The 20,865-nt window shown below is 36.5% G+C and overlaps 1 protein-coding gene across 4 annotated transcripts in view; it reads right to left on the bottom strand.

Moving 5' to 3' along the window:
* Positions 1-10,585: 10,585 nt before the first annotated feature.
* The window catches only part of LOC126354393 (leucine-rich repeat flightless-interacting protein 2), a 235,681-nt gene continuing 225,401 nt past the window's right edge, over positions 10,586-20,865 (bottom strand). For 3 of the 4 annotated variants that reach the window (XM_050003998.1, XM_050003999.1, XM_050003997.1), the window contains one exon: positions 10,586-14,148. In XM_050003998.1, coding sequence (XP_049859955.1) covers positions 14,038-14,148 — 111 coding nt within the window. In that variant the 3' untranslated portion in view covers positions 10,586-14,037. Of the gene's footprint in view, positions 14,149-17,748; positions 17,844-20,865 lie in introns of all 4 variants that reach the window. The other variant, XM_050003996.1, reaches the window with a different exon arrangement.

Raw genomic sequence — 20,865 nt, 5'->3', positions numbered from 1 at the left:
CTGGATGCTATTTGCAAACGACAATCTGAAGTTCCCTTGGTATTGGTACGTTAATCTTATTCTCACATATCTCTGATACTTGACAAAAGTGTCTGTACATTTATCTTCATGGCTATGTAAAGGAATATGGTAACCTTATTAGGCGCAGACTGAAACTTGACTATAGACTGGTACAGACAAATGTAGAACTTGTACAGACTGGTACAGGCAAATGCAGACTGACTAATCGGAGGTCTGTACACTCGTTATAATACCTCACGCGTTCATGTATGACTGCGTGAGTGTTATCCGCGAGGAGAAAAGGTTCTACATTAGCATCAATCTCATTGGCTGCATTACATATTAATACGCGCATCGACGGAAGCAGAATTTGGTCCGTCTCTATGGCAGCACCATCTCGTAGCATGGTCCTATGTCAAAGCGGTAGGTGGATCAAAACAAAGTGTCCAGACACTCTGTGACCAAAATGGTACTGAAACAGAGGATGACAGACTAAAGGCTGAAATACTAAACGTCTTCCTCCAAAGCTGTTTCACAGAGGAAGACTGCACTGTCATTCCTTCACTAGATTGTCGCACAGATGACAAAATAGTAGATATCGAAATAGACGACAGAGGGATAGAGAAACAATTAAAATCGCTCAAAAGAGGAAAGGCCGCTGGACCTGATGGGATACCAGTTCGATTTTACACAGAGTACACGAAGGAACTTGGCCCCCTTCTTGCAGCGGTGTACCGTAGGTCTCTAGAAGAGCGTAGCATTCCAAAGGATTGGAAAAGGGCACAGGTCATCCCCGTTTTCAAGAAGGGACGTCGAACAGATGTGCAGAACTATAGACCTATATCTCTAACGTCGATCAGTTGTAGAATTTTGGAACACACATTATGTTCGAGCATCATGACTTTTCTGGAGACTAGAAATCTACTTGTAAAAAACAGCATGGGTTTCGAAAAAGACGGTCGTGTGAAACCCAGCTCGCGCTATTCGTCCACGAGACTCAGAGGGCCATCGGCACAAGTTCACAGGTAGATGCCGTGTTTCTTGACTTCCGCAAGGCGTTCGATACAGTTCCCCACAGTCGTTTAATGAACAAAGTAAGAGCATATGGGCTATCAGACCAAGTGTGTGATTGGATTGAGGAGTTCCTAAATAACAGAACGCAGCATGTCATTCTCAATGGAGAGAAGTCTTCCGAAGTAAGAGTGATTTCAGGTGTGCCGCAGGGGAGTGTCATAGAACCATTGCTATTTACAATATACATAAATGACCTGGTGGATGACATCGGAAGTTCACTGAGGCTTTTTGCAGATGATGCTGTGGTGTACCGAGAGGTTGCAACAATGAAAAATTGTACTGAAATGCAGGAGGATCTGCAGCGAATTGACGCATGGTGCAGGGAATGGCAATTGAATCTCAATGTAGACAAGTGTAATGTGCTGCGAATACATAGGAAGAAAGATTCCTTATCATTTAGCTACAAAATAGAAGGTCAGCAACTGGAAGCAGTTAATTCCATAAATTATCTGGGCGTGCGCATTAGGAGTGATTTAAAATGGAATGATCATATAAAGTTGATCGTTGGTAAAGCAGATGCCAGACTGAGATTCATTGGAAGAATCCTAAGGAAATGCAATCTGAAAACAAAGGAAGTAGGTTACAGTACGCTTGTTCGCCCACTGCTTGAATAGTGCTCAACAATGTGGGATCTGTACCAGATAGGGTTGATAGAAGAGATAGAGAAGATCCAACGGAGAGCAGCGCGCTTCGTTACAGGATCATTTAGTAATCGCGAAAGCGTTACGGAGATGATAGATAAACTCCAGTGGAAGACTCTGCAGGAGCGACGCTCAGTAGCGCGGTATGAGCTTTTGTTAAAGTTTTGAGAACATACTTTCCCTCCTATGTATATCTTGGGAAGCGACCATGAGGATAAAATCAGAGAGATTAGAGCCCACACAGAAGCGTACCGACAATCCTTCTTTCCACGAACAATACGAGACTGGAATAGAAGGGAGAACCGATTGAGGTACTCAGGGTACCCTCCGCCACACACCGTCAGGTGGCTTGCAGAGTATGGATGTAGATGTAGATGTAAATGTAGTGCGGAGATGGACAAGCACTGCGGCTGCGCTGTTGTGCTTAGCGGGGCGTGCTCTGTGGAAAAATTGTGTATGCGCTGACTACTTTGAACTATGTACACAACAGCTTCCTACTTGTAATCTCCAGATGGACAGCAGATCCCAAGTATCTTTAAAATTCTGAAGGTACAAGTACAAAACTTGTAATATTGCTGACATCTTAGGCTGTAGCTTGAATGATGAATTTAGAAAATCAAACAATGGAAAATCTGGGATGGAATGTAACAATATTATGAGGAGGACAGTTGCTACTCACCATAAAGCGGGGATGCAAAGTTGCAGATAGGCACAACAAAGAGACTCTCAGAATTATAGCTTTCAGCAACTGGTCTTCGTCAACACATGCCCCCCCCCCCCCCCCCGCCCCCCCACACACACATACATCCAAGCGCAACTCACACACGACAAATGTGGAAAATCTTATGATCTAAATTCACCACTTCATTCCCAAATAATACACCTTTATGGAAACGAGATCTACACAGTTTTAAGATATTCCTTACACTGAACCTCGTATGTTTCTTTAAACTCAGTGTTTTGAACAATTTAATTTCCATTTACTTGCTCTGTTCTGTTTATGGGTATTCATGGTTATGATGACCCTGATTATCTTACTTTTCCCCTACTGATTTGTATCTCATTTTTTGTCTGTGTTTGTTTATTCCATGATTCCCAGGTGAGGTGGCAAAATTGTTAACACATCTGTAATTACCATTTCGACAAACAAATATTAAATTCTATCTTTCGTTTGCAATCCTTCAGTTTCTCAATGAAGATATGATTTCTCTGCAGGAGGAGACTGATTCAATAAAAACTCATGACTACAATTTTCATCACAAGGTACCACGGGTTTAGTGCATATACACAATTGGCTAATTCAATCTAATAGGCCATACTCAAGTGTGACTGGTATCAGTGTGAGCACATTTAAGCCAAAATTGGCCAGCTATAAATATCCCATGAACAACATTTTTCAAATAAAGTAATAAACATCCATGGTGGAAAGAACAGTTTTAACAAATAACTAAAGACACCAGCCAAAAAAATCAGTCATCCCAGGAGACATCACACTAATATCGCATAATACTGCTTCTACCCTTGACAATAGCCTCAATTCAGCAAGGAAAAAGAGTCCACAAGTTTCTTCAGGTATGCTGTGTATAGCTGAAGCTACTCATTGATGATATGAGTTATCAGATCTTAGACCGGTTTGTAAATCTCATCCGCTATTCCAGTTAGTTCCACACATTTTTTTGGGATTAGATCTCATGATTTTTGAGGTCATTCAAGGCGCAATTTCTTGTTAGTCAAGCAAGGAACGTGTGTGTGCTGCCCTTTTGGTCACAGCTGTTGTCATTTGGAAGATGAGAATACAGTACCCTGAGCATATTCAACATGACGATGTACAAGGAATAGCTGCATTTGATTATGAACAATGTTGAAATAAATATTCTGGTTCATGTTCATGGCACTGCAGATATGTGGTGCCATGTCACGGTACAAAAAATACCCCCCAAAAATTACAGAACCACCTCCAGCCAGCACTATGTCATCCACACACTCCTGCTTAAATGCTCATTGGGGTTATCCGTGCACCTGATACCTTTCATACTTTAAAGAAACAAAATCACAACTCAATGGACTGTGTTACATGCCTTCAGTCAACTGCTGTCCGGTGTTTGTGTTGTTTGGCACACTGCAGATGAACTGCTTTAGGTGCTGCAGTGAGCAATGATCCTTCATGATGTTCTCAACTTCAAATGTCCAATTGCATGTGGCTGCCTTGGCAAAGTTCACTCAGAAACTGATTGATATGGACCTGCATTCACTGACAATTCCTGTTGGGTTTGAAACCAGTTGTCAATCAGGATATTTATTCAACCACTGTTCTTACACCATGTCATGTGGCTGCGAGTAGTGAATCACTCCTCGTGCGCACACTGATAATGACAAATCAGGCAACTTCACTCATAGTGTTCTTAAATTTACAGCCAAAATATCAGTTGAAGGACTGGAGTTTCTGTGTCTACTTTCCCAAAATCCAATGGATTGGTCAAGGCACTGTGAAAACTGTTAACACCCACTAGGGAGCCATAGATTAGATAATTTAGGATGCTTGAGAGTGAAATTACTTAATTCTTTATGCTTCTTATTAAGGTCTCAGGATCACAGCATTATTCCAAAATTGGCAGGTTAATACATTTTATAAAATCAACTTCCATGTTATGAAAGGTTGGTTCTGTTGACGTTTTAAAGGATCCAGATTATCCAATGAAAATTGGGCTTGGTTTCTGAACAATAATATCAACTGCATCTGAAAATGTCTATGGATAGCTGTTAAAATGTGCCAAATCTTATTGGGTGTGTGAGGTGACCACAGCCAGACATACTACAACATTTTACCAACTTGAGATGTCTTTGCAGCAAGAAACTATTATTCCTTGCACTGTCATTAATACGCTGAGTGTGCACCTGAAAAATGCTATGATGATTCTTTCAGATAAAGAATTAAACTTCACAAGTGCACCAAACATCTTGCCCGTACAAGAACTGTTAAAGAAGCTGTTTGGCCACTTTCCTCAGACTCAGTGGATTAAATAAGACATGAAACCTACTGGGCTGTTTTGAAAGCTCATCTGCAGGTGAGTAATATATCACCAGGATACTCAAACAGTGATTCTTCCTACTGACAAAGGCAATGCCAAGCCACAGTGGTGGCAAACTGGTAAAGAACAAGACTACGAATACAAAGGTCTCAGGTTCGGTCACTGGTAACTCCCACGCTCAGCGTGTTCGGTCAGAGAGATGGTTGACCTCTGTAATAAAAAAACTGAGATAAAGGATCAACAACGAACTTGAATGGATGTCATGTGATGTCCGAAATGACCAAACACAAAAACGAAACAAAAAAACCAAATGTGGCGTCAACTGAAATAAGACTTGCACTCGGTAGCCAAACTTCCCTGGATGGAGCCTCCCAACCAACAATGCCACATGATCATTTTATTTTATTTTCATTTGTCACCAATGGAAGAACAAAAATAAGAAAACATTATTTTCCCTCTTGTTCTACCGTATTTACTCAAATCTAAGCCGCACTTAAATCTAAGCCACACCTGAAAAATGAGACTCAAAATCAAAGAAAAAAAAATTTTACGAATCTAAGCCGCACCTGAAATTTGAGACTCGAAATTTAAGGGGAGAGAAAAGTTTTAGACTGCACCTCCAAATCGAAAAAAAGTTGGTCCATTGTAACATGAGACACAATTTAGGTTGAATGGATGAAGATACAGCTACAGTAGTTTGGTTTGAGTCGTAAGCTTAACGGTTACGCTATAGCAAGTAGCCATTGCTATGTGTCAGATGCTCTGTCCTTACTTGTACGGCTACCCTTCCTTTTTCACGTGCTTCGTCTGGTTTGAATCGATTGCTTATTTTGCTTTGATCTCCGTTCTCTTTGTTATAGGTGTTTACGTCACTCTAAGCTGAAACTGCATTATTTTAATGCGTCATGCATTGTTTGTCGCATTCTGATAATGAGTGTTTATGACCTGTCATCGCTCGCAGCATGACTTGATTTTGTGAGCGCTACTGTGGCTTACAATGAAAAAAAGAGGAATTGTCTCATAAGAGAAACAATGGCAAGACTTCTTGTTACTAACACTTCTGCTTTGTTTGATAATGATCAACAAGAACCAAATAATAGACTGCGTATGATAGAAGATGTTTTGAACGAGAGTTTAGCAAAAATTTTACTCCGTTTGAAAATCTTTGCTGACATCTCTTTAGTACATTACATTCTGCACAGAAATTAGAGCCATCTTAGATTTAAAAATCTAGTCAGTTGCCATGCTTCATTTCTGACTGTATCACTATTCAGCACAGGAATAATATGAATCTAAACATGACACGATATGTATATTCTTCCGCGTTTACTGTTGTCTCACTCTAGTTTCATAGTTTATTAGGCAGACAGGATTTAAATGAGATAGTAGCAAACACGAAAGAATACATGGCATAATGTTTGCACTCTTCTACCTTTTCTTTAATTTATTTACTGACGCCAGTATTTATCTCTGTGCCTGCAAAGAACATCTGTGTAGCGCTACATATATTCGACGGCAGAAGTTATTGTGGCGGCACCTACCAACATGTTTCAGAACTTCCGTTTACTTTGCACTCGATTCTAAGCCACAAGCGGTTTTTTGGATTACAAAAACCAGGAAAAAAGTGTGGCTTGGATTCAAGTAAATATGGTAGTAGCAATCATATAAAGTGGAAACAAGCTAGAAGCACATTCACATTTTATATAAAATATTTCTTGATATAGTGGTGGATAGACAAAAACTGATGTTACCTAGAGTATTTCAAATATTACCTAAAACTTTATACTGTTGTAAGTTCAAAAGGATTAACGGCAACCAGAAAGTGCAAAATTAAGTACAGAGCAAACTCACCATCCACACCTTTTTATTGCTTCGCCATCTGATTGGAAGCTAACAGATGTCTATGTTTTTGAATCAATGCGGCTTTGCAACTTTTCCAATCACCAGTGACTTCTCTATTTCACCCAATGTGTTTCCACACAGCAGTACAGTGAGTCTTTCCTTGGACATTTTTCAGCTGGTGCACCTGTAACCTCGAATTGCTAGTGATTTTGAAGGCGGTCCACAGTCCCATTTCATCGTCATTGAACACCGGTCATAATTCACAATTAAGTTGGACAGTGTTGTCTTCCATTCTGTTGCTACACTTTCCGGCATATCCTTTGCTTCCCGCACACTTCATTCCACACGATGTTGTGCCTAACTTTGAAATTGTCCAGCCATCCTGTGGATGCCTTGAACTCCGTAATTCCAAGCTCTTTAGTGACTTTCAGTGCCTTATCCTGCAACATGGGTCCAGATAAAGGTAAGTTTTTTTGCCCACACTCTTACGAAACATTCCCACACTATTTTATTAATTTTTTTCATTTCAGGTTTTCTTTGCCTTTCTTTTGATCTGCCCGTTTTCTTTCACCCATTTGTCCCAAATCTTGTCCTTGTTTCTTAAAGTCTCATAAATTTGTGTTTTACCACATTTGAAATGCAATATAATTCCAGGACAGAGTGTTTGTCTTTCTCACTCACCTCGATTATATTAATCTTTTCGTTAGGTTTTAGTGACACATACCGTTTGTTCAACAGCGCGTTTCTCTCTTAAAGTGCTACTAGTTAACTGAAACTGGCAGAAAATAATGACCTTGCTGGGTAAAACCATTGTTTAAAAGAATAATAATAGCCACATCTTTCACTGCACACATTGCAGCACTGTGTTAGTAGATGCGCAACAATGTTCTTGTATGCACCGGCATGCCTCAGTAATGTGGAAAACAAGAAAGCTGACAAACACAGTGCTGACAAACAAACCATTTCCTTTGAATATACTGTACAGACAGTGAGTGTATCTTATTCGTTGTTGCACAGAGTGGCATGGTTTTAGGTCCACACCAGTCGCGCCACGCTGTGCTGGACCTCTTTTCTTGGTTTTGCACCACTTAACAGAGGTGTAAAAGGTAACGTCCTTGTAGTGTCATGAATAATTAATGAACTGTAATACAATAGTACTGTTTGGCTCTTTTCCTCATTATGCAATGAATTGTTAAGTATGTTCTGAAATTTGCTTTCCGTTTCTGCATTAGGCACATTCCACTGTATACAAAAAAATTAAAGAACAAATCAGCATATAAAAGTGCACTCAATGTGTCGGGACTGAAATACTTGTATGGTTTGGGCAAATTTTCGAATTATATACTTGCCAATTTGAGCAAGTTTTACTGTAATATGAGATCTGCCAAAGAGCAAAGAGAACTGTATGAACCAATCTGTAGTAACACTACAGTGGTTTTCATTGTACATTATTGAGAGAATTATGCATCGAGAATTGAAGGGACCGTGCTTTTGTGTTTATGCTATTGCCACTGAAAAAAAGAGTAAATGAACACTGTCCTGTAGAGTTGTATTCCTTTATGAAGTTCGGCAACAATGAATGATAGTCTGGAAAAAAAGCAACATTTATAAACATAATACAAGGTAGATAAATGACTTTCAGTGTGCTTGTGGGTCAGGAAGTACTGAGGCATGTAGCCACAAAAATATTTGCCCACCTACTGAGTGATATAAAGAATTTAATAGATAATAGAATTATTTTCAAAAAATGTGTTTCATTATATTTTCTTCACCTAATAATTTGGCCATATATCTTTTCAGGCATCATCTGACTGAGCTGACAAACTAAAGAAACACCACACTAATCCACCCTTGTAAAGCTGAGGACCAGAGAACTGCACATTGATACACAAAGACCAGAAATGTTGTTCAGCATCAAATAACTTTGATGAACCAACTCTGTGGTTAGACACTTGATCATGATGGGTATCAATGCATCTACAGGAGCAGCACCATAGTGACATTTTTCTAGTTGCTGGAAGAAAGTGCTAGATTTTATTCTATGTCAAGGCTGAAACCACTATCTTTATGAATTAAATCCTTTGTGAAATGATTATACACTGGCCTTTCCACAGTGTCCCAGAATGGTGAACTCAGCCCTAAATTTTTACATTATTGTATTGTATAGAATGGCGAGTGTCAATGCAGCGCTATGTCATAGTCAATTTGTGGGACTATATGAGCCAAGTCCTGTGCAATTCTCATGCACTCGCACATGCCATCTGCCCAATGTATGAAAGGGCAGTGGATCTTGTGGAGCATCAAGTCAGAGTACGGTTGTTTTCAGTGGAGGGTCAGAGGTCACTTTAACTTTGTGTTTGGTGAGGATCCAACCTATTTTTGACAATGACACTTTCCACATATGGTATGAAAACTGTGGATCATGAATTTAACTCTTTCTACTTCACCTTTCTCATTCCTCAAGTCTTCCATTGGATTTATCCAGAACACCTTGCCTACCAGTTATGGAGTGCACCCACTTGCTTCAAAAACTCCTTTTAAGCATAGAAACTCACCTTCTTGCAGACTTCACTCGCCAGCAATGCTACATGCCCTCTGAACAAAATTTCAAAAAAATCCCATTGTCTGGAAAGTTTAGTGGTAGCCATTTGCATGTAAAAAGTAGTCTGTACGAGTCAGCTTGTGATAAACTGTGTATCTCTGGGGGCCATCATCACTGTGACAAACCAGAACATCCAGAAATGAAAAGTAGCCTTCCTTTCTGATTTCAATAGTAAATTGAAGAGTTCCCTGGCTAGAAATTAGATGGTTTGAAATTCATGTAATTCATCCTCACCATGAGACCACACGATGAAAGTGTCATGAACATATCTCCAAATAACTGTAGATTTTAAACCAACAAATTCAAGTGCCCTTTCATCAAAGTCATCCAGATACAAACTGGCCACCAAGGATGATAAGGGTCAGCCCACAATGATACCACAAGTCCCTTCAAAAAATGCATTGCCTAATAAAGAACGAGTCTAGGTCGGATCAAGTTTGAACAAAGATGTAAGTTCATTATCAAAACTTCTGCCTATAAGAGATAAAGAAATCTGAAAAAGGAGCCTTGCTGAATAAGGTAGCCACATCAGATCTGACTAATAAATCAGAACTGTTCTCCCGAAAGATTTTCAATTTTGCAGAGTTGTATATATGACGGGCACCCACAGCTCTTAATAATGAGGCTAAGTGTTTGGCAATGTCATAATTTGGAGAACCAAATTTACTCATTATTAGTCACAAAAGAACACATTTCTTGCACATGTTTTGGGAGCCCGTTAAATCTCAGAGGGACTGCACCCCTAGGTTTCAATCTCCTCACAGCCCCCAGAAGGGAAGGAGAGGCGATCAGAAGGGCAGCAGTCTTCCTTATCGTTTGCATAGTGGGGTCTTTACTGATATTCCTATATGTGTCATCACTCCGTAAACTATACACCAATTCTTACTAGCTCTTTCAAAATCTTTTACTTCACTCTTATTGAGTTTCATAATCAAAAAATGGTTTTTCAAACAAATACATTGATCAAAATATCGTATCACTTTGCAACCTCATCATAGAGATTTGGAAACTCTACCCAAGGAAAGCAATGTACACATCCTGGACAGTGGTACATCATCACTATCACTACCATTACCACCAATGCAACTGCAAACAGCGCATACAATTGTTTTTGATGTGTTACACATAACATCATAGCAAATCTCCATCTTACCAAAATATTTGAAGTGAGGAAGAGAGAGATGTAAGTGTAGCTCAGAAATTTAATTGAAAAGTATTCACTCTCTCGCATGCCTGTAACAACAAAATAATATCATATATTTTCTTCAGCACTGTTACTGGACCATTATCCAATAATTATGGTCAGGTGCCATTCCTTCAATGCAAACCTTTGTTGTGAAAACAATGGAGGGGAACTTGTATGTCATATTCAAAATAAAATGTGCAATACACAGAAGAAAGTTTCCAATACAACTTGGATAATATATTTCATCTGAAAATTTTAATGTACATTAATTTATCTTTTCTCCTTCATACAACTGATTATCACAAGCTAAAAGTGCATCAATTTATCACAACATACAATGACTTTCACCCCAAAAGGAAACAAAAAGTTATTGTTAGAAAAATAAAATATAAACTGAGTGAGATTTCCCACGTAACTTTTAAATTCCTTGTTAACATTTGCTTAGAATATCCTATACAATTCTTCATGTTTGTATTTACTTGCTTGATCTGAAATTTTTGGTCCAGACTGATTCACATAATCACAATAGCCTCTGAATAGGTTCACAACAATGGAATGACACATCCTACATAACAAGACAATGGACTCTGCCTATTGATTCAAGCTGAGAGAAAAGAAGCCACTCAGCTTAGTGCACAAATTTCCATATTAACATTAATATCCTGGACGACCTTATCATGTTTTAGGATCATTCCCTTTTGGGGTGAATGCCATGTAATGCACAAATGTTAAAATTGTGCTGTAAACAAAATCTTATTTGTATTTATGTTGTAAAGCATAACAAAAGAATACTGATGTTTTCTTCAATTACAGCTTCACTCAACATTATGGAAGCCTAAACAAAAATATTATTTTACAGCACTAATAATTTTCATTCAATATGCTATTCACTTTACAGTGAAATGATAATCACAGTTTCTACTTTCGCATATAACGCAATTTGTTTTTACAATTGACAATTACACAATAGAGAACGATGGCAGTGGATGCCGGACATTGTGTTTGTGATGTCAATAAAAGCATTTTGATTATCTGTGCTTCTAGCAAAGAAGCAACATCACTGATACAAAATGAAGCACTCTATATACAAAGTACTTTATACAAAACTTGTACAAAATGCCACAGTCTGACATACAAAATTCTTCTTTTAAATTGGACTTCTGAAATATTGGAGGAACTTTTCATTTTGCAAAATATTCACACACCTGGGTATTAGGGGTAGCTCATCTACATAAATGTCAAGCCAGAAAATATCTGAAAAGCCATATGATTCTTTGTGTATTTCCCAAAATCTCAAGAAATAACTGAAGTAGGAAAGAACTAGTCATTCAGTATTTTTTATAAAAAAAAGTGTTAACACACAAAGAATACAAGAAAAGGAATCTAAGAAAATATCACACTCAGTCTTTAAAACTTTTCCTTCACCATTAATTTAGCCATCTAACAAAGGCAGGAGACTGTAACATAATGAATAAATTTTGAATCATCAGTAGGCATGTTCATTATTACATGTATGCTGTAAGTATTAACTTTACAATTTCTGGCCCACTTTTATTGAAGCACTTAAGTATTATTGGAAACATAACCAAACAAACAAAAAGTTATAATGTAGAAATTAAGTCTAAGTGCCTGAATCTTTCATTTCTGTCAAAATTACAAAATAATTAGTTACATAGCAGAGAAGCCATTAACTTTTTTTTTTTATGACTGGTTCTTTCCACTCATTATGAAGTGTCACTGAATATAACATTACTTCTTTGCATTATGATTTTATATGAGGAAAGTGTCAATGAATTTTAGTATTCCCTCCCCCTAATATTTCAAGTAATTATTTAGCACATTTTAGTTTAATTACAGATGCACACAATCATCATACAAATTAATTACACATTCACACAAACAACAGTTAAGTTCACGTTACATTCATCCATCACGTTAAAACACAACCACACCCAAATAAATATCACACCTTTTTTTCAATGATACTTGCGATTTATGGAGTGTTTACAATAATATGGAGTGACTCTCCACAAAAGCCATGAGCATTGCAATTATTCTAAAAATTTTTGTTAGGATATAATCAGCACAGTTAATTTCAATGTAAACTGAAAATGTAACAAAATTATATGCACCCTGTGGACTGAGTGACAGAAAAAATGTTACGATTCTAAAATCAATAGTAATGGAAATGAAATGTATAATAAAATGTTACAGTAAATCAAACACACAGATTACATAACAGATGCCACTGGCAAACACACGAAAGTTAGAAAAATTTCCTTTAACAGACATTACTAGTTACTGAGATTATCTGATGTAATCCAATCAATCTCTTCCATGAGATCATATATAAAATGTATCTTGTAGAGAAATGGCTGCGCTGCAATGTAACAATACAACAAACTAATAGGGGTTAACAAACAGATTAATTGCTGTTCAACAAAAATATTTACCTGCCAGTTGCCATATTTATAACAGTATATTTCTTATGCACACCACAGTGAAATATAATTATGCAGTAGTAACATACAGCTCATTATGTTCTAAAGCTTTTTCCACAACTTCACAAAAAAAGCTTGCAAATACCAGCCACGACATAAAAGTTATTTGTATCACAAAATATTATTCTATAGGTAAAAAAACTGCCGATTAAATTATTTCCCACTTACTTTAGAGTGATATCAGTAAAAACAAATCAAACTGTGATGTACGTGAAACTAACTGCATTAAATGACCTAAGAGGGTACCCTGCTTCAATATGAAAATTTACTTGTCAGCTAACAGTCCTCAGAAAGAATATGGTATTTCTTAATGCACAATACCTCAAAGTCAAAGAAACAGCAGAGTTTCAGTCTTACTAAATATGAACTGTATACTAACAGTTAACTAGATGAGACCCAACATCATCTATTTTTCAACTGCTGTGTAAAGATTTCTCTAATTTTCATTATAAAATAAAGCACAATGAAGCAGGTTAATAAATTCAGAAAGTTTTAAAATCTTTAGACTGATAAGCACGAATGTTTTAAAAGTAGCATGGTTTTAGAGTTTTGCAGTACAACTAGATCAAAATGGATATAATTTTGAAGGTTGCGAGTAAAGCAGGTCATCAGATTTTCCCATTGATTTTGTTATGACTGTTAATCACACTTCAACTTCTGTGTCAAGTTGACAAATAAATAGTAACATTGTGTGACTTGGGGGGGGGGGGGGGGGGGGGCAAGCAGCAAAGTAATACCCCTCTTTTATAGACATAGTTACACAACAGGCAGCACATGCTCAATGCTGCGGACAAATGTATTTTAATGTAACAACAGATGAACTGAATTATTTTGGACTTTGTTGTACGTGGTTTATGTAAATGAAACCACAGGCTGCCCATGCACTTTTCTCAACACACATTATCAGTTATGAGGCCGGATAACATCTGACACATGAGATAAAAAATTTGAAGTATCAAGAGGGTGCACACAAATTTAACTCTCTCGAGCAGATGAGGAGATTTGCTTTTATCAGCTTTCTTGCTATGGTAAACTGTCCTGATATTAATTTCAGTACATTGCAAATGGCACGGACATTGCCAATTACACAGTGGAGACAGCCAAAGCGAGAACAAATGCTGCAAGTAGTCAGAGCTACAGCATGTAAGGTTGCAAATGAGCCTCACAGCTCTTTCAGCAGGGCAGACTTGGCACTCTTCAGCTTATCAAGGCGTCGTTGGAGGTGTGTGTTGGTCGTCTCCAGTTCTTCAATCCGTGCCTGGGCTTCACGTAACTGAAAATACATTTATGAGGTTCACAGCAAGATACTAACAAATTTATACATTTATCAATGACAAACAATTCTGTGAGGGGGAAGGGGGGGAGGTGATAAACAGAATTTCAAGTTATGACAACCTCCAACTTGGTCTGTGACACATAGGCAATTATGTTTGTTTCTTCCATAAATGGGGCTACAGACATTTAACTCTACAAACTAGCAAAAGGTAATGATGAAAACAAACTATATATCATTTTCATACATCATCAGTACTCTTCCAACATGACAGTGGCGCATTTATTTGAAGAACTAATATCTAGTGAACTGACACAAAGTATATCCACTAAATGGGTAGTATCTTGACAAGGGCCAAGTCCCAGAAAGGACTATTTTCATATACAATTTACGAGAATCTTTTTCACATGAATAGTTTGATGTTTTTTTTTTGAAGAATTAGTTGAAAATTATAGGTAAAAAATGTGAATACAAATTTATATGAGATGATGGATGTGAAATTGCATAATGGGTCACTGACACAATGGGAATTAATAAGCACTTAGTCAACTTACAGTAATATTGTTCCAGCACAAGATCTATAAAACCTCACAGAAAAAAAGAGACATAACAGTGACAAAAAAGTTGACTATAAATTTCACTACATTATTCACCGATGATGAAACATTACATGCGCATTAAGGACATGACCAAAGACAGTGCCACTTTGGAGGGAGATACTGTTTTCATTTACAGTTAGTAGCTGACCTACATAATTTTCATGCTGAAGTCACAGTAATATAAAAGAATCATACAAAATTTCAACATACATAAGTATGTTCCTCTTTCTGTGAGTAGCCTGTAAATAAAATACATCGGGAATCTAATAATATCGTAGTAAATTTTAATCTTGACACCTTCACAAAATGATGAAATTATTACAACAGTAGCAATATGTAAAGTTAAAAAGATAATCCAAATAATTTCTCATGTGACTAACTTTATATTGACATAAAATAATCTCAACAAATTTCACAAGAAAAGGCACACGTTCCGCACAAAAATGAAGACATGAAAGCTACAGCAGAGGAAAGAAATATTTTAAAATTCTGATTATTAACATGCAATGAACATCAGTAGTGGCAAACATTGTAAACCTTCAAAAAGTATGTATATTAAGAAGTCTCATAGGTTTCACAAACACAAAAATGTGAGTACTAGCAACAAGCACAAAAGTCTGAATATTAGTAATGAAACCTTATTTTCTGAGTTTTATGCTGCACCATTGCCACACCACTTATTTGCACTACAACGTCAGAAAAAAATATAAAAAACCTAATTTTGCAAATAACCACAACATGAGATGTTAGTTACACAAACAAATGACTGTCGTTTGGCATTCATGCATAATATCTCAGTTCAAATAATGTTATGTAGACCTTTTATAAAACTAACTCTCTCTATGCCCCAGATTCCCTTACATTAATAACAACAGATTCATTCTGTAAATTTAATGTAGTATTGTGTGTAGATGTCAACCAGGAAGATGGACATTAACAATTAAAGGAGGAAAAGAAAGAACTTTAAAGATAATTAAGCATTTACATTAGGTAGCCAGGATTCATTCACATATGAAAATCTTATGTAATTATTTACAAAGATGGATTATTTTCACAAGCAATGTATGCAGCTACAAATATTGTAACAGCTAACTAGATATTTATTACCTGAAAGCCAGAGGGGCCTTGAAGCTACAAACAACTTGTCAGTGTTATCTACTGAACCAGAAAGGCACTGTAATGCAGTGAGTGCATTCAAATGTTCATTCTTTCCTGACTAATACCTTCAGGCCCTTAGGCACAAAAAATTGATCAAAATTATTTAAAGCTCTAAGATTTCAAGGCTTGAAGGCCAATATTATTTTAGTAACAGTCATGCCACTACAAACAACTGACTCCAAAGGTATATGCAGAAGAGTAAAAGAATTGAAAGCTAAGTTTCTTTGTGAATCCCAGACCAGGGATTTCCGTGTAAGGAATTATGTTCAGAAAAAAACTGACATTAATCTGATCATGGTAACATTGTGGACACACTGAAGTCCTTCTTACATCAGTTAACAAAATACAAATGATGTTAAACTTATTTCCACCAGAATTGTATAACAGAGCATGTATCCTTGAAAACAAGACGACCTGTTTTTGCAATTGACAGAAGACACTCAGAAGTGCTTTAGCCTAACTCTCCCCTGATCTAATCAAGTTCCTGTCCACTCAGCAGTGACATAATGAAAAAGAATATACGCAACAACATTGCAACGTATAACACAATGAGGTACTGGAAACCAAAGAGAATGTGAATTATACGGTTGTCATGTACTGTAATATGATGTTCAATACTCTGACCTGCATTCATGGAAACCAGAAATGTATGTGAATAGGTTCTTGCCTGTGCCCATTGGATTTGGTTTAGCTTGTTTTACCCTGCGTTAACAATCAGTGAATTATAAAACCATTGACATACAAAAACAAAGAAATAATTAATATAGTAAATGACACGTACAGGAAACTGCGACAAATACACAATAAAATGTGAATCACATGCCAGAAGGAATTGATATCAGACCTTCAAAGGAAGATAGTTAATGACAGAAAATGAAGAAAAATATTTCAATGATGTAAGCACTGGGAGGTTTATCTTGCTACTTCCTTTTTAAAGAATATTAAAACATCCTGTTCTGAAAAAACAAAACAAAAAATCTGAGTTTTTAATGAAGAATGGTCTTCCCAAAGAGCAACATATCTTTAACATACAAGCTTTCAGATAAAATATTAACACAATTTTACAATTAAATGAACCATAAATTGGAACCATCACTCCTTAAGATATTTTCAAATTGAAACTTTACATTAAATATTCAACATTACAACACCTTGTCACATAGCTGCATTGCACTGAGAGGAAAAAAATGTTATTGCACAGCTCTACACAATTCATCTACTATTTGTTTACTTGTTTGAGTGAGTCATCTCAATGTTATAGAATACATTTTAGTAACCATTAACGAATGTCAGCTATTCCTACTAGCAGAATGACATGGTTAAAAAGGCACAACAATATTAAGTAAAACTGGGGATTTGTACAACAAAGCAAACACTGTAAGTCTCGATTAGTTTGTTTATGTTTACGAAACCACTAATGACTACCGATCTGTGACCACTATACAATGAATGACACCACAGGTTGGCAATTCTTCGAAAATTAATTAGTGAAGTAAATAGTTATTTTCCATTCAATCAAGTCTGAAGAATCCTTAAAATCTAGTCACTAAATCTGAATAACAATTCAGTCTCTTTGGCTCATCTGTCAGTATTGTGTAACTGGTTTTTAAATACACAAGGAAAACTTATGTTTTGACACCTTTTTGATTTATTTGGTCCTGAGCTGCACTTTATCAAGGGGTAACTAAAAACTTGTTTGGTCAGCAGGAATGAGGTGGTTCAACCAGTTAGCTCTGGTTAAATTTTCAACATAAAATAAACTAACTACATAAAGAAAACCATATGATCCACCATGGAACTTTAATTAAAAAAAAACCATGCTGCAAATGTAGCAGGCATGTACCGTTATCTGAGTGTAGTCTTTAATTGGTCAATCTCACTGGTCAAGGCTTTATTCACTTCTTCTGTCTCCATCAAGCGCTGGGTCAACTGATGAACCTGACAGAAAATGTGGTAAAAACTTCAAGTGTCACCAAAACAAACAAATCCATGGCCAGTTTCCTTCCTATTACAGCACAATAGCAAAAACAAATGTAAAATAACATATGTGTAATTGTTTCATCTATATATAACCAGCTGAAACAAGCAGGCAGTACCACCAGGTCTTGATGCTTAATTTTCAAGTCCTTCAGAAATCTGGATTAACAAATGCAATATATATAACAATTCATCATTTGCCTGTATGAATATTTTGGGCACAAAAGAAAATTGTAAGCACTATACTTCCATTTCTCATAGAGAACTGATATAAAATGTAAAATACTACTGCCACAGGGATATCAGCCAATGAATTTATGACAAGCTCCATATGTGACTAAAGACTACATAAAGGATCAACATTCCTCACTTACAGATTAAGCACTTTACTCATCAACCACTCCCTGGTAACACTTTTGTTGCTTCACCTTCATTACATCAGTGTTCTCTCAGTACCTCCTTGATAACTCACTCTAGTCTCTTCCTTGGAACAATTCTTCACATATAAGTTACCACTTTACTGATGAGGTAACAGTCCAACCACGTATCTTGTGTAACAGTGCCTCAGATCAACCAACAATTATCTTGTGTCACATACTACTTACTTTTAAGTAATGTACCATCTTCACAAGAACACACTTCCAGCCTGCTCATTACGCATGAGCTAGCAGAGATGCCTGGTATAACAGTATATAGAAAACACCTTATGTGCATGCTGTTGCTATTGTTTACCATATTTCAGCAAATGTTAACTTTCCCCCCCAATGTTTCTGTGTGTACAAACAGCCACCAATACTTCTGAGTAGCTGGATTTTTCATGGACTCTTATACTGTGTGGAATTTTCGAAAGAAACATATGCAGAGAGTAAACACAAACTGTTGCTAATGTAAACTCACAGTTTACATCGGGTAAAAAAAGATATATTGTAAGGGACTTTTTCTGTCATTCTTACTGAGGATTCTACAAAGTGACAACAATTTATACAGTTTCCCAACTACTAAGGTCTTTCAGCAAACTCAAAGAAAGGTGATGTTGCATCATATGCAGTAACATCATTTATGCATAAAAAGGTAGTAAAATGACTTGGCTAACAACACATCACAAGTTAGAGGTTCCAATAACAACCAGAAGTTAGCATGTTATTCAAGAACTTGAGACCTGAGTTTTCGATTATATCTTATATAATTGTAGCATCTACATAATCCATTGTAACCAAACCATTCATTTCTGAATTTGTCAATAAATATTCCACCTAATGCACACATTAATTTTAAATCAAGAATATTCCTCTCACTCGTGCCAAAGCTAATACTGGTACTATACAGTTAGGTTCTATATGTTCTTCAAAACAATGTGTATAACAAATCAGTCATTCGTGTGATTCTAAATTAAAATAACGTGACAAACTCTGTGCATTTTATATTGAAGAATGACACCATACAGCATTTACACAGAAAATTTATCTGTTACATGTTTTTTAATCATACTTTGATAAACACAGGGCAACAGGAATTCCGCTGTACTGTAAATATCATACTTTTTTTTATAAAAAAAAGGTCTATTTTGTGGCTCATGACTTTCAAGTTCTATAAAAACTGATAATGCAGATGTATTCATACGTAACACCACTACTTAAATCATAAAAAACCGCCACCTACCTGAAATACAAACAGACGATGAAAACCAAAGAATTACATAATATCACCCCTACTTCAGTGAGTAAAAGCATTATTACTGTAATAATTACGAACAATATACTGGCACTGTGAGGATTAAAAGAATGACAAAGACAGTGCTGTAAACATGCTCAAGCCACACAAAAAGATGAAGAACCCAGGCAAGTCCTAGATAATAAATTTCATGTGAGACTACAACTGAACAATAAGGTATTTTCAGAACCCTAAAATTAAGTCAATGTGATACTTCTTTCAACTAAACTTATATTTAATGATAACAGTATTACAAACAGAAAAGTAGTTAACTCTGACACTACCAGGTTAGAGAGAGATCAAACCAAAGTCCTCATTAGTAAAGCACGACTGCCAAATGTTTTCGTGTTCTATAGTTTTGACTTGGGCACATATGACCCCATTTGTTTTTGCACCCTAAAGCAAAACAAAACAAACAAACAACTGATTGTCAAAAATTCCAGTTTTGAGTAAGGTGTTGAAAATATTGAACATGATATGATATGAAATGGACATTAATTGCTAAGTTGAAGTTCCTGAGTTTTCAAGGAATATTCATAAAACTTATAGGTTTATGGTACAAGCTGTAATTAAAATGCCTTTTATGAGTTCAATGCAGAGCCCCCAAAAAATGAGGAGGAAGTAGATGAACTACCCCACCTGGATTTGGTGCTCTTGCAGGATTGTAAAGGGAAGGTTAAGTTTACAGATCACCTGGCCAATTTAAATGCTGACAAGATTTAAAACTTTGTATCAAGTACTTTTGTTAAAGGGGTATAGTTCATTACAGGCTACATAAACAACAAATAGAAAGAAAATTGATTCTTCCAGAATCAGTTCTTGCAGAATTGACATGAGTGCAGTTTTGCACTTAATTTTAAGAGTCTAAGGGATATGAGTGTCACTCTGTTTTGTGATGCATGTCATAATAAGACAAAATAACAGTACACCCTCCTGATGGGCCGATTGCAACCGTAATAGTCAGAAGGATGGTCAGTGCATAAGGATGTTTGTGGTCACCAAGGAATGAATGACCACAGAGAAGTTAACCAACAAATCGCAAAAGCCACTATTTTTCTTTTGTTTGACAGTTTTTCTAGCTTGAACTTATACATCAAAAGTTAATTACTCTCAATACTCCACATGCAAAGGGATGTAAGTTAATGTTTGTTCTCAGCAAACATTTTACTGAAAAAAAGTTCATCCATGGAGGTGGTTATTATTCACTGAAAAGCTTTCTTTTTATTCATACATGTGCTTTTTCCATATTATTTAAAGATTTGTGTGAAGATGT

Source organism: Schistocerca gregaria, chromosome 3 (genome assembly GCF_023897955.1).
Source record: "Schistocerca gregaria isolate iqSchGreg1 chromosome 3, iqSchGreg1.2, whole genome shotgun sequence".
In the NCBI taxonomy this organism is placed as follows: domain Eukaryota; kingdom Metazoa; phylum Arthropoda; class Insecta; order Orthoptera; family Acrididae; genus Schistocerca; species Schistocerca gregaria.
The sequence above is the reverse complement of the archived record's forward strand: the minus strand, read 5'-3'. Positions and strand labels throughout refer to the sequence as shown.